The sequence below is a fragment of the Oryza brachyantha genome, chromosome 3 (genome assembly GCF_000231095.2).
Source record: "Oryza brachyantha chromosome 3, ObraRS2, whole genome shotgun sequence".
Lineage (NCBI taxonomy): Eukaryota > Viridiplantae > Streptophyta > Magnoliopsida > Poales > Poaceae > Oryza > Oryza brachyantha.
In genome coordinates this window covers 9,699,697-9,712,676 of record NC_023165.2, presented here as the reverse complement: position 1 = coordinate 9,712,676, position 12,980 = coordinate 9,699,697, and the positions used below count along the sequence as shown (strand labels likewise).

General features: G+C 44.7%; 2 protein-coding genes across 2 annotated transcripts; one reads left to right on the top strand and one right to left on the bottom strand.

The window, feature by feature from the left end:
• The first annotated feature begins 1,500 nt into the window (after positions 1-1,500).
• Positions 1,501-2,615, top strand: LOC121053924. The gene has a single exon (XM_040522487.1). It carries the CDS (start codon positions 1,620-1,622, stop codon positions 1,902-1,904), a length of 285 nt encoding a protein of 94 aa, XP_040378421.1. The 5' UTR covers positions 1,501-1,619; the 3' UTR covers positions 1,905-2,615.
• Positions 2,616-8,785: 6,170 nt separating this feature from the next.
• On the bottom strand, positions 8,786-12,765 carry LOC102703565 (adenylosuccinate lyase-like). The gene is made up of 10 exons (XM_006649916.3): positions 12,467-12,765; positions 12,198-12,377; positions 11,818-12,033; positions 11,554-11,736; positions 11,200-11,421; positions 10,893-11,009; positions 10,626-10,769; positions 10,160-10,261; positions 9,607-9,675; positions 8,786-9,124 (listed from the first exon to the last, which is right to left on the bottom strand). The coding sequence occupies exons 1-10, from the start codon at positions 12,617-12,619 to the stop codon at positions 8,891-8,893; spliced, it is 1,620 nt and encodes a 539-aa protein (XP_006649979.2). The 5' UTR covers positions 12,620-12,765; the 3' UTR covers positions 8,786-8,890.
• Between the last annotated feature and the right edge of the window lie 215 nt (positions 12,766-12,980).

The window sequence follows — 12,980 nt, the reverse complement described above, 5'->3', positions numbered from 1 at the left end:
ACATAAATCGTGTCTCATGTGTTCAATTCCTCGTTGACTTGTAATTTTTTAATTTTTGCAACTTAGCTCTATAGACATGTTGTTTTGCCTCACCAACGCCCTTGTTTTGGTTATCGGGTGTGGCTCATGAGTCTTCGGGTTTGTTTGGAAGAGTTTTAGATTAGGAGAAGCAGTTGTTTAGTAGCCAGCTTCTGGATTTTTAGTTTATTTTTCAGAACTTATGACTACAGGTTCTCAGAAGTTATAAATCGTTTGGGCAGCTTCTGATAGAAACAGTTTTTGGGAAAAGCTTCGGCCGAAAGAAATCTATCCAAACAGGCCCTTCGACAGGTAGCCGAGGGTCTGTGACATCCTCCATCAACTAATCCAGATGTTCAGGTCATATTTCACTCTACCTGGACTGGTTCCTCCAGATTTAGACCAATCAAAGATCATAAAAGCTACTCTTACTTATGAGATCATAACAACCTCATGCTACCATGAATTAAAAACATTCACATTTTTTCAATAGGATCAAAACTCTACAATTTTCCATGTTTTTCCTATAAATAAAGGGACCTAAATAATTTGTTTTCTGAAGTAGGAAAATAATCAGGGAAAAATCAGTTACTCCCTACAACTACTGTATAAATCAGACACTTATATCTCTTCGCTTTCCCCTGCACACGCAAAGTCAATTTATCTACCGCACTTTTCGGCGACTTCTAGTTGCGCGCACAGTTTCTCATGGTCCGTCGGCCTTCAGCGCACCGTTGTCAGTTTTAGAAGTTCCCCTCTGCCGAGTAGCCCGGAGCGCTACCTGCTCACCAACAGAGTCGTTTCTTCTGCACATTTTGTATCCAACCAAGTCTTTTATTAATTTGCTTTGATGGAAGACTTAGCTTTTGTGCTTAAAACTTTGGAGCACTTCTGCCACTGAGGTGGGTAAGGTTTAACTTCGCTGCCACTGATGTTGCGCAGGTGAGAAAATTCAGCACACGTAGGAGAGGCGTTTAAACTTTCTCCAAAGAATTATCCTGCGTCTTTAGCAATTACAAATTGGCTGGCCCAACGACTTTCAAGTTTGAACGATTATTATGGAGGCAAAGGTCACCGCCATGTGCCTCGCACGACCTACAACTCAAAAAAAAAGGACCCCGCCACGTCGTGACGGCACCGGTGCTGTGCAGCACGAGCACACGAGACGAGACGAGACGAGACGCGCGGGTGCAGCTACATTCTACACGCGACCTGCTAAAATAGGCCTAGTTCGAAACCGAGTAACCAGCGACATTTTTTTTTCCGTGCGCACACTTCCCAACTGTTAAACGTTATATTTTTTAAAAAAAGTTTTATATAAAAATTATTTTAAAAAATCAGATTAATCTATTTTTCAAGTTTATAAAAATTAATACTGAATTAATTATATGTTAATGTTTTTTTCGTTTTATGTGTGCTAATTAGCTATGGTGACATAGTCTGCCATAGCAGGCAGCAGCAACACGTTACATTGCACTTGCACCGGGCATCATCCACTGTGGTTACCCGTCAAAGGCACCAGCCACGCCGCAACCGCAGAAGCCGCCGTCGAGGTATCAGCACTCGGCAAATTAACCGCCCGGCCGGCGTCGGATCGGACGATGGGGGGCAGCCTGGTGTCCATGCTGCGGTGGCCGCCGGACCTCGGCGTGCCGAGCCTCGCGGCGCTGCTGCCGTCGTCGGCCAGCTACGCGTACGCGGCGGCGCCCCTCCGCTGGTGGCGGCCCGAGCGGCTCGCCGCGGCGGCGCGGCGGTGGCCCGAGCTGGTGCCCGACGTGCCCCCCGTGGTGGACGCCGTGCTCTGGGGCCTCGTCACCGCCGTCGAGTCCGTCGCGCTCCTCTCCATGGTGTGCTGCTTCTTCCTCTTCTGCGGCTGCACGCTATGACCGTGGATCGCCGCCGCTCCCACCATATATATCATGTAAGTATGTAATAAGTGTATGATTGCTTCTCTAGCTCTGCTCCGAATCTCCCATCTGTTTTTGACTAGTTCTCTTCAGATGATACTCCTCCACTTTGTTTGTCACGTTGACTGCACGGCAAAATTAATCGTACTACGATGGTAAGATGCCATCATGGTAAACTATGTGGTGCTTAGTGCATAGATTTGCCAAAGATGTTTGCTTTGCGAAGAGCAGGAAAACTCCAAGAACAACCGAACAGTGAACACCATTGATTTCCGTTTATTGTTTTGAGTGACGAATGCTTTTGGGGATTTGAGGGAGGCGACTGGTTGGTTGGTGTGGGTGCGTGGTGGGAACGGGGGTGAGTCCAACCCTCGAAATATCTGATGGTTCTTATTTGCAGTGGAGTCAATGAAACTACTATAAAATTCTTATTTGCAGTAGTTAATAATACCAGTGGTTTTTGTAGTCAGACAGTGCAGTGATGAGTCACTGATTGCATGTCAAGTTTTGGTGCTCGCGTGCTGTCCTAGGCCCGGGGCGCCTCATGTACCGCAACTGTTGCAGTCAGGACCATTCACAAAACATTGATAGTGTCCCCTAAAAAAAAATACATTGATAGTCCTATGCCTGGCCAAAATCTGGCTTCATTCCTGAGTTCACTAGCACTTTTGTTCAGAGAGCTGCTATGCTTTTGAGCATCACACACACAACGCAGCCTGGCTTCAACAGGCAATTGGCGCCATCAACACGTGCATATGTTCCTAACATATTGATCACTGCTTTGAAATTTATTTCGACTGCTATCGTTCGAATGGAATGGTGTCTTTCTGAAGCTAAAGAGCTCTGCGTGGGCTAACTGCCATTACTGCAGATTGTTTGGCGCTTGATGTAGATAGTGTATTTCCGCGAGATTACGATATCCTCTTTATTAATTTTAATCAGCCCCCTAATATCTGCTGCCCGCAATGGCCACGTTTATAATGGAATCCAGTCCTTGTCAGCGAAAGCTCACCAACAGACAGATGCTAGCAACCAGTACCACACGTGTAGCATTGAAGCGTCTATCCGCTTGGAGCAGATACAATAAGACTATAAATCAGCTATAAGCATATTTTAAAAAAAGAAGACAGAAGAGCTATGAGCTATAGATTTATAGCCGGCTATAGTACGGACTCCAAGATATAATATGTGTATGGCAGGTGGGACATGATAGTATATGTTTTATAGGTAGTTATTGTATGAATTGGCTATTAGATTGACTATAGCTGAATTATTGATGAATTGGAGCTAGTATTGGCTATACTATTTAACTTGCTCTTATGGGGTCTTGGCCAATGCTCTTGCTTATTAGCCAAGATTTGATTTTTTTTCTACCTTAAAATTAGTGTTAATTTTGAGTTTTTTTATCATAGTTTATTTTCCAATATTTTTTATATTGCTAAAAACATGTGTATAAAATTTTTATTTATAAATTATTTTTTATCTGTAAATATGTCATTTGAATTTTCAACCGAAAAAACAAACAATGGGTGATCGTCCACACATAAAAGAAAACAAGAATGACATCCCACATTCATAGGGATGGATATGGTTCGTCTACGAATAATCTATGATCGACTCTAGTTTAACTTAAAATAAACTAAGTTTTATTTAAAATAACTTAAAAATAAACCTTAGTTTATTTAGTTATATCAGAACCAATAACAAATTATTTGTGATCGACTTGTACCCATCCTACTCATTATTTGTGATCGACTTGTACCCATCCTACTCATTTGCACTGCTGCAAAGTGCTATATCATTGACCGAGTCACTGCCAGAACTTCCCCATATATAATCAGGCATAACGATGTGAATCCAATGTAAATCCACCTTAAACACACCGTATAAAATCTAAATTTCATGATAGCACTGAGACGCGATATTTATTAATAAGGTTTATTCGTGCCCTAATCCCTAGGACACTGTCTATAGGTCCTGATATAACTTACAAACACTCTTTTCCGATCTAGCATATCAGACTGTATCAGGATATCTATAGCCATTGATCGTTAATGATACTGAAACAGCCTACCGTAGAGTTCGGCCCTGCTACTATCATAACACCTATTACAACTATAAATCCTAAATTGTACTTAAATACGTACACATATTCAACATAAACTCTAAAATACGTACACATATTCAACATAAACTCTAGTAAATTCAACCTTATTAAATATGTCATGCTAGCTTGAATTTACTACTTACATGAACCTTTTTGCGGGAATGACCGAAGGAGGACATTCAAAATATCTTGAATATTAAGATAGAAATAAAAGTTGCAAGAAAAGGTTTTACATCGACAAATGGTTGTCGAGGAAGGATATGTACAGAGCACACGCCCTGAACCATGTGCCAATCCTTCAAACACACATCACAGAGAGGAAAGCCAAACGCCGAACCGGCCATCACTATGCGAGATCGATCGCCACTGAGCTAACGACACCCCTACGACACGAAGACTCTAAAACGACGCCCTCAGGAGGTTCGCGACGCCAAAAGACGCCGTTGTCATCCGTTCAAAGACTGGACAAGGTTTCCACCCAGAGCTCCTTGCCAACAGAGGAGGGATACCTCAACAGTATCCTCAGGAGGGTTAATACGCCCGAAGGCGAAGTCGCTGTTGGCCCAAAGAATTGGACTAAGCTTTCGCTTGGAATCCCTACCACCACGTTACGTCGCCCAATCCAAGACCACCAACTAAACATCGGCGACACATGGCTTCCGCCATACCCGATTGACGCCCCTTCGTCGATCAGCTTCATCGAACCACCACCCCTGAGAGCTGGCCCAGGACCTCTCCGTTCCACCACCCGCCGGCCTCCTCGCCAGATCTGACCGAAGAAGAACCTGGGATTGGATGACATTCCTTCAGCGGCCTGGGCTTCCCCCGCTGCAAGCCGCTGTCGCCTCAACCCAACCTAGAAACTCCCCCCAGAGAAGGGGAGGAGCTGCGGAGAGGGTGAGGGTGCTAACCGGCAACGATGAAGACGACCCACCGCCGCCAGCTCCCTTCACACAACCCTCTGGACGCCAGAGAAGTTGCCGCTCTGGCTCCGGCGCGCCGTGTCGCGGAGGCCACGAGACTCCGGCGTCATCAGCGGCCCCCAACGGCTCCTCCTCCTTCCCCGCTGCTGTCATTCCCTGCCTTCAGGCCCTCCACCGCCGGCGTGGCCACTGGCCGTCGGCTCCTCCTCCTCCTTCCGCGCTGCCTGCCCTCAAGCCCATCGTTGCCGGCGTGGCCGCCGGCAGATCAAAGCCTCGCCCCCATGCTCCTCCGACTGCCGGGCCTCCGGCTGCTGCCGTCGACCTGCAAGCAGCCGCCAGCAAGCGCGGGCTCCGCAGCCTCCGCGCTGGCCGGCCGTCGGCCGCCACCGCGTGCGCTGGCCCGCCACGCCGCCGCGCGCCCTAGCCCACCGCCGCCGTCGCCGCCGCCGCGCGCACTCGCGCAGATCTGCCGCCGCAGCCTCCGCACGCGTGCTGGCCTGCCACTCCATCGCACGCTCCGGCTAGCCGACGTCGTCGCGCGCCCTGGCCTGCCGCCGCCGCTGCGCGCTCCACCCCGCCCTTTTGCTACCCAGGTCCCCCAACCAGAGCCGTCTGGCCAGGGGAAGCCTCGCCGCCGCCGTCATGGCAGCCGGCCGGCTTTGCCGGCGGCTGCTCAGGCGACAGCGAGGCAGGGAGGGGAGGGGAGGCGGACCCGGCGGCTAGGGTTTGGGGTTCGCCCGTGTCGCCCTGGGGAGGAGCGACATGGGGACATCTCAAAAACCAGTCACTTACATGAACCTTCGTGTTCCTCAACTAGACTTGGTTCCTTTTTGCATCTCACGCCGAGCGGCCTGATGAACATATGCTAAGTCCATCGCCATCAAGAGATTATGCTATCGTTATAACTTCGTACTTTGGACTCCAACTACAAGATTATTACACATTCTCTTCAATCATTATAGTTGTCTTGTCAAGTAAAATTGGATTACTGTTTAGCTGGCACATACTCGACACCTCAAAGAACATATTCACCAATAGCTTTTGTCTTAAACCAGATTTATATACTTCATGACCATATAATTGATGTTATCATCAAATAGATAATTCAAATCACTAAGCCAATACGAAGATAATTATTTTTTCCCTTAGTGTCTTATGAACCGAGATAACAAATCTAATGTCCACGTTTTCCGCATGATAATTAAGAAATTACGGAACGAAAATGCTACGCATATATCCCGACCATACGACCCGTGTATGACCGGGACGGCGCAGCAGCTTCCGTCAGCTGCATGGTTGCCTTCCGTCCCACATGCAAGCGTTGCCCATTGCCCTCCGTTGTTGCGTCCGTCCAGTCGTACGTGGGTTATATGGCCGGGACGTACGTATAGTATGGTTGTATAGTATGGTTGAGTACGGAATCCATCTATCCCAGAGTTGATAACTAGCAGTGTCATCACTTGTTTTTTTTAAAAAGCAAAACGATATATTGACAAATATAAAATAACTTGTAAATAAAACTTTTATATATGTGTATGGAGATTAAAAAAAGAATGAACAACCCTAAAATTAACTTTAAATTTAAAGTAAAAAACTCAAAATTTAGTTTATAAGTATAAGTAAAAGCGAAAAGATAGGACCTGAATGTCTCAGTTCAGTCTTGTTGGTCGATCTTGCTCTTCTGATTTAGGTTCTGTTTAGTTTTCAAAAATTTTCATCTAAATACATCATATCGAATCTTTGGACACCTAAATAGAGCATTAAACATAAATGAAACGAAAAACTAATTGCACGGTTATGTGGGAAATCGTGAGACGAATATTTTGAGCCTAATTAGTCGATGATTAGCCATAAGTGCTACAGTAAACTGCATGCGCTAATGACGGATTAATTATGCTCAAAACATTCGTCTCGCGGTTTCTAGGTGTTGGTATCGGCCCCTCCTTCCTATCCTATTCACCCCGAAGCGAGCCTCAAAGTGGCATGCTCGGCCAAGATGCCTTGGTGTTCAAGTATCATGCCTCAATGGCATGCTCGGCCAAGATGTCTTGGTATTCAATTATCATGTCTCCCGTGGCATGTTCGGCCAAGATGCCTTGGTGTTCGAGTATTATGCCTCCCTGACATGTTCGGCCAAGATGCCTTGGTATTCGAATATCATGCCCCCCGTGGCATGTTCGGCCAAGATGCCTTGGTATTCGAGTAAGACACTTAGGTACTACCGACACCCCCTCGACGATCTGGACTAGGTTAGAATACAGAAGTTTGCTCGTCACGACTCCAAGGAATATTCTCGCCAAGATGCCTGGGACCAGCTCTCAAGTGTACTTGAGTGCTGAAGACAACTAGTGTGGTGGTATCTAAGAAGCTACTTATTTTACCTCGTAACCTTAGGTTCTATTAGTAACTATCCAGGGGTATTTGGGTCATTGTACAAGGGATTTTTCGGGGCTATAAAAGCACGTATCCCTACCCTGTAGAACTCAAGGGTTAATGAGATATACAGTGCCGAGGCATTTCGAACATCGTCTACTTGAACTTCTTGTGTATATGTGCGACTGACTTTTTTTAGTCGCATATATGTTTTTTTGTGTTCGTGACGCGAGGTCACAACACTAGGCGAGCCGTGAAATTTGTTTTTTTTCATTCGTGTCCAAAAACTCCATCCGATATCTATTCAAACGTTTGATGTGACACTCGAATTTTTTTATTTCCCCAACTAAACACCCCCTTAGTGATGTTTTTTTTCAACCCACCCCGTAGGAGGAGTGCCGTCTGACCCTCACTCAGCACCTTGTGATGCCCGTGCACGGTCAGAAAACAATTAGCACATCTTTTCACTTATGCTTATGCTAATAAACCAATATTTAAATTTTTATCCTTAAATTTAGAGTTGATTTTAAGAGTTTTTTTATTAAAATTTATATTACAGTCTTAGCTTTTAGATTGGTAAAAAATACATATATAATTTTTATTCATAAATTATTTTTTATTTTGTAAATATAATGTTTGATTTTTTTAATAAAACATATAAACAACCACCCCTAGAGCGCCTCGGTCACCGGCCAGCATGTCACACGCCTAAGAGCAAGTATAATGGTAGGATGTAAGCTAGCTAAATGTTTATGTGAAGGAGAGAGAGTAGAGAACACATGAACCAAGAAATTACGTGAGAAATACATATGGGTTTTGTATTAATGATAAATTATTAAAAGCCAAGAGAAGACTATAAAAAGTCTTATAGCCAGCTTGTTAGTTATATTTATTATTATTATTATTAAATATTGACTATAACCTTGCTCGCAAGGACGTCCTCGCTTGGGATATCGCAAGGCGCCATCGCTGATCGCTCTCGTCTCTGCTAGGATGTACAGCTGCAGCGCGGAGCCGGGACCCAACGCCATTGGACTGTTTGGTCGCGAGTCGAATTCACCTCTCACGGTGGCGTCAGCCGCCAACTCGGCTCGGTGTTCCAGTGCCGTGCGCCACGAATCCGTTCTTCTCAGAGAGGGCCGGATAAGGGCGAGTCCCCGGCTTCGTTGAGCGTCTAGTTAGAACTCCTTTATTGACGAAGCGTCGCCGTCGCATGTCATTGCTTTGCGACCTGAATCACGTTTACGAAGGAATCAGAAGGATAATATGCGGTCTCGAATTCGCAGGCTCGATGCAACGCGAATGCGGCGTTGAAGAAGACTGTAATGGTAGCTTGCGATTGCAACGGACGAGTAATATTTTTTTTCTGCTTGTGAATTTATTCGAAACATGCCTGGCACAGTCCATCCCAAAGCCTTTCCAATCAGCAGGAGCTAAATTAGCGTGACAGAAAGTCCTTAAAGGTGCACGACACAATTGGGGTGTTCACCCTCAACATAGCCGTTTTTTTTGGCACGTTATTCTTCCTGTTCTGGTCAAAAATTGGGGGAGGATTACCTAGCTCACTCAATCTTAAATCCAGATTTTAGATCAACCAACTCCTCGATATTTCTGGCCAATTTTTCTGCCTCACCGATGTAAGAATGCGGTGTTAGCTTCAGAAGAGACGATCGTGCCACCTCTGGCAGGTCTAGACCTTCAATGAATAGCCGTATGCTGTCTTTGGTAACAGCCTGCCCTCTGGTTATTTCCTTCAGCTTCTCATATGGTTCGGGGATTCCATACCTTCGCATCACCTACACAGATGAATAATAATATATGATACGCATTTGATCTAGAAATATGGCAGACAATTGGTATGGCCTTGAGATCTAGGGCTACTAAAAAATGTCCTCGTTTGTTATGTCTAAAGATGATGAACACAGTGGGTATACCAGAAAATGCCAATAGGTGAAATTACCCCCAAAATCAAACTTAAAAGCTCAGATTTTCAAACGATTGTATGTAGGGAGAATATATCGTTTTCAAACCTAGCAAATGCTATCAAACTCACACTTTCAACTGATTTTTCCCAATATGCACTTAAACACATAAATCATAATGAAGTATTAAGAGCAAAGCAAAATCACAAACCATGCATCCAACAAGTTGCTTTTGACAATTTAAAAGCATATCTCAAGAGGCACTCAGATTTCTTGGATAAGAGAGTACAACTTCTCCATGGAAGCATAGCATCAGGAAATCAACCACAAGTAGAGGACAAAAAGAATGGTCTTACTGTCTGTATTGGCTCTGCAAGGACCTCCCATGTTTGATCCAAGTCTTCAGATAACCGGAATTCATTCACCTGACAACAGACAATCCAGTAGAAAAACAATGATTGGTCGACATTATGACTAGTAAACGTTTGACAAAGTTAGGTCAATTACAAAGCAGACAATTGCTAAAACTCCAATAGTCCAAAAATAAATTATGTGCAGTGAAAAAAGGGAATATCTTATTTCTAGTATGCCAAATGTCATGCTGAGATCAATTTGGTGCAACTATTGAGTAGATACAGATAATAGCTGGGCAAAAAACCCTAGCCACCTACACCAATCTACAGTTTTCTTAGTCCAAAAAGATAAAGAGAACAGGCTTCCGGTGGGTGTGGATGATTGCCCATCAAACCTTTCGGCATTGCAGCATGCATAAAAAACACAATATACTAGATCAAATTGAGTTACCTGCCAAATTGCAGTTCAATACTTGGATAATGATAAAATAATCTATACAAGTATAATTCAAGAAACAACCTAACCAGACAAGAAAAAGAATTGTGGGCCACTTACCTGAACCTTCTTGATTCCTCGCAATGTAGCTTTGTAAGCCAAGAGTGAATGCCCTAATCCAACACCCAAATTTCTCAAAACAGTTGAGTCTGTGAGATCGCGCTGACAGAAAAATATGGTTGCTCATTAGTTCAATCTTAAATAATAGTTAGGTGTTTACTGCTTGCTGTATTTTATCACAACTTTATGTCAAAACTGTGGCAAGCTACAGTTTTTCAGCAAGCACATTGTTTACCACAACTGCAGTTGCTTTGAGAAAAGAGACCAACATATGGTACATAGAAGATTATAAGAAATTATAGAGTGCCACAAGTTCAAGGAAACCCATGGGCTAGCTTAATAAAGCCAAACTCAATTTGTTTGATGTTAGGTATCTGTTCTTGCATGTGCATCAATAATGAATATATACCGTTATTTCCACTGAGATAGTAAAAGTGGTAACTGAAGGTACACATGGTATCATTACCTGCATCCGAGATATTGGTAACTTCATGCTTAAAGAAGACAATGTACCATTGGCTATAGTCAAATTGCCATCACTATTTTCAAAATCGATGGGATTGACTTTGTGAGGCATTGTGGAAGATCCAACTTCACCAGCCTTTACTATCTGGAACAACATTTGAAAGGATGTAGTAAGTTCAAACAGAATATTTGAACTATGTTTTAGCCTCTGTGTATTGAATGAATTCAACCTAAACTTCTAAGAACAGTCCTTTGTACATAGAATTACCTGCTTGAAGTAGCCTAGTGATATATAGGTCCACATGTCTCTGTCGAAATCAGTCAAAACATTGTTAAACTGAACAAATAGATTGAAGAGCTTTGATATATAGTCATGAGGCTCAATCTGTAAAAATAGGTTAACTGTATCAGACCAAAGAGTATCTAACCCTAAAATTTACAAGGCAGTGAGCTAAATGGAAAGGTTACTAGTAGGAAAGCACTATAGCTCAAGAAAATTCTGGGATGTGTAATAACTCTCAATAAAGCACTGCTTAAAGAAACAATTGGATAACAAAATAAAGAATATAAACCACCTGGGTAACATAAGGATTGAACTCCAAGCCCAATGATCTAACAAACTCTTCCGTAACCTTAGGCCAGTCAACTTCCGGATATGCAACCACATCAGCATTGTAATTTCCAACAGCTCCAGCAAATTTCCCCAGTATCTTGACCTCAGAAAAACTCTTTCCTATAGTTGACAGTCTGGCGGCAAAATTTGCCATCTCTTTTCCCAGAGTTGTTGGTGATGCTGGCTACAAGCAGGAAAGTGGAAATCTAAGATAGTATTATAACTATGTGGCATCAACTACAGTGGTTTTGTGTACACATGTACAGCAGTATAAGCATATGCTACTGAATATACTTCAGAGAGGCAGTTTCCATACCTGTCCATGAGTTCGAGACAACATGGGGATGGTTGAATTTTGTGTTGCCAAGGAACACATAGCTTTGCATATGTCGATCATAACAGGGAACATAACTGTATTTACCCCCTCTTTTAGAGCTAATGCATGTGACAGATTGTTGATATCTTCAGAAGTACACCCAAAATGGAAGAACTCCAACACCTGGGGATAAAGATGCACATATTGGCTTGTCACAATAAAGTAGTAAGTTCATATGTTAATTTAGACAGAAGGCTGCCATACCTTTGTAATCTCTGGATTTGAGCTGCATTTTTGCTTGAGGAAGTACTCAACAGCTTTCACATCATGGTTGGTTATTCTCTCAATTTTCTTCACTTCCTTAGCATCAGCAATGCCGAATTCCTCGATAATCGCATTCAAGAATAACTGGGCCTCCTCACTGAATGGAGGCACCTCAGTAATCTCAGGGATTTGGGATAGTTTCAGTAGCCACTTTACCTGCAGAGCCAGAAGCCGCTTCAGATAAGCAACATTGATTATAACACTAGCAGCATGCCCCATTTTCCGAATGCAACAGATGAATCAAGCATCCTAGATTATATGAGGAGTTGATAAATGTACTCCTAATAATACAAAGTGCAAGGAATCCAAACAAAAAATACCTCAACGATGACCCTATATCTGATGAGGCCGAACTCACTGAAGAAGGGTTTCAGGTCCCTGATGAAACGCTCGTACCGCCCATCCAGCGGCGAAAGCCCCATCAGGCAGAACGATTCGAAGTCCTCTGCCCGTTGCATCTCCTCCAGCGACCTCGTCCCCCAATCCATCGGAGCGTGCACCTAAGCAATCAGACAAGGCATGTCCCGTAAGCGACGGACCACTACCTAGGCAGGAGCTCTGAGTCTGTACGAGGAGGGTCCCTGGTCACCTCGACGGCGCCGGTTGCAGAGCAGCGCAAGCGCCGCGGCGGGGCGCGGGGCGCGCCGCACGGGACGGCGGCGGCGGTAGCACGGTGGGCCGCGGCCGCCGCCGCGACGATGGTGGCGGCGGTGGCCGAAGCCTTCAGCGGCGGCGCCGACATGCTTGGGGGAGTCGCGGCCGGGTTCTGTGTGGCAACCAAAACCCTAGAGCGAGAAGGACCGGGCCGGGCTCGCTGGCTGCAGGTGGGCCGGGCGGCGCGCGGCCGGAGAAGAAAGGAGGGATAGTACAGGAGGAGATAGAGAGCGAACGATTTTCGTAGCGTACTTGGAGGAGCGGAGTAGGGTTTAAGGGGAGGGGATTTTTTTTAGAGGAAATTACGGCGAAAGGACGGATTCCGTTCCGTTCCGTGTCGGGGCCGGGCGCCACCGCGGCAGGCGGCAGCACCATGACCGTTCTTTCCTCCGTGCGCATCGGCTCGGTTCTTTTAATCAGATTATTATTCCTTCTTTTTTTTTTCCACG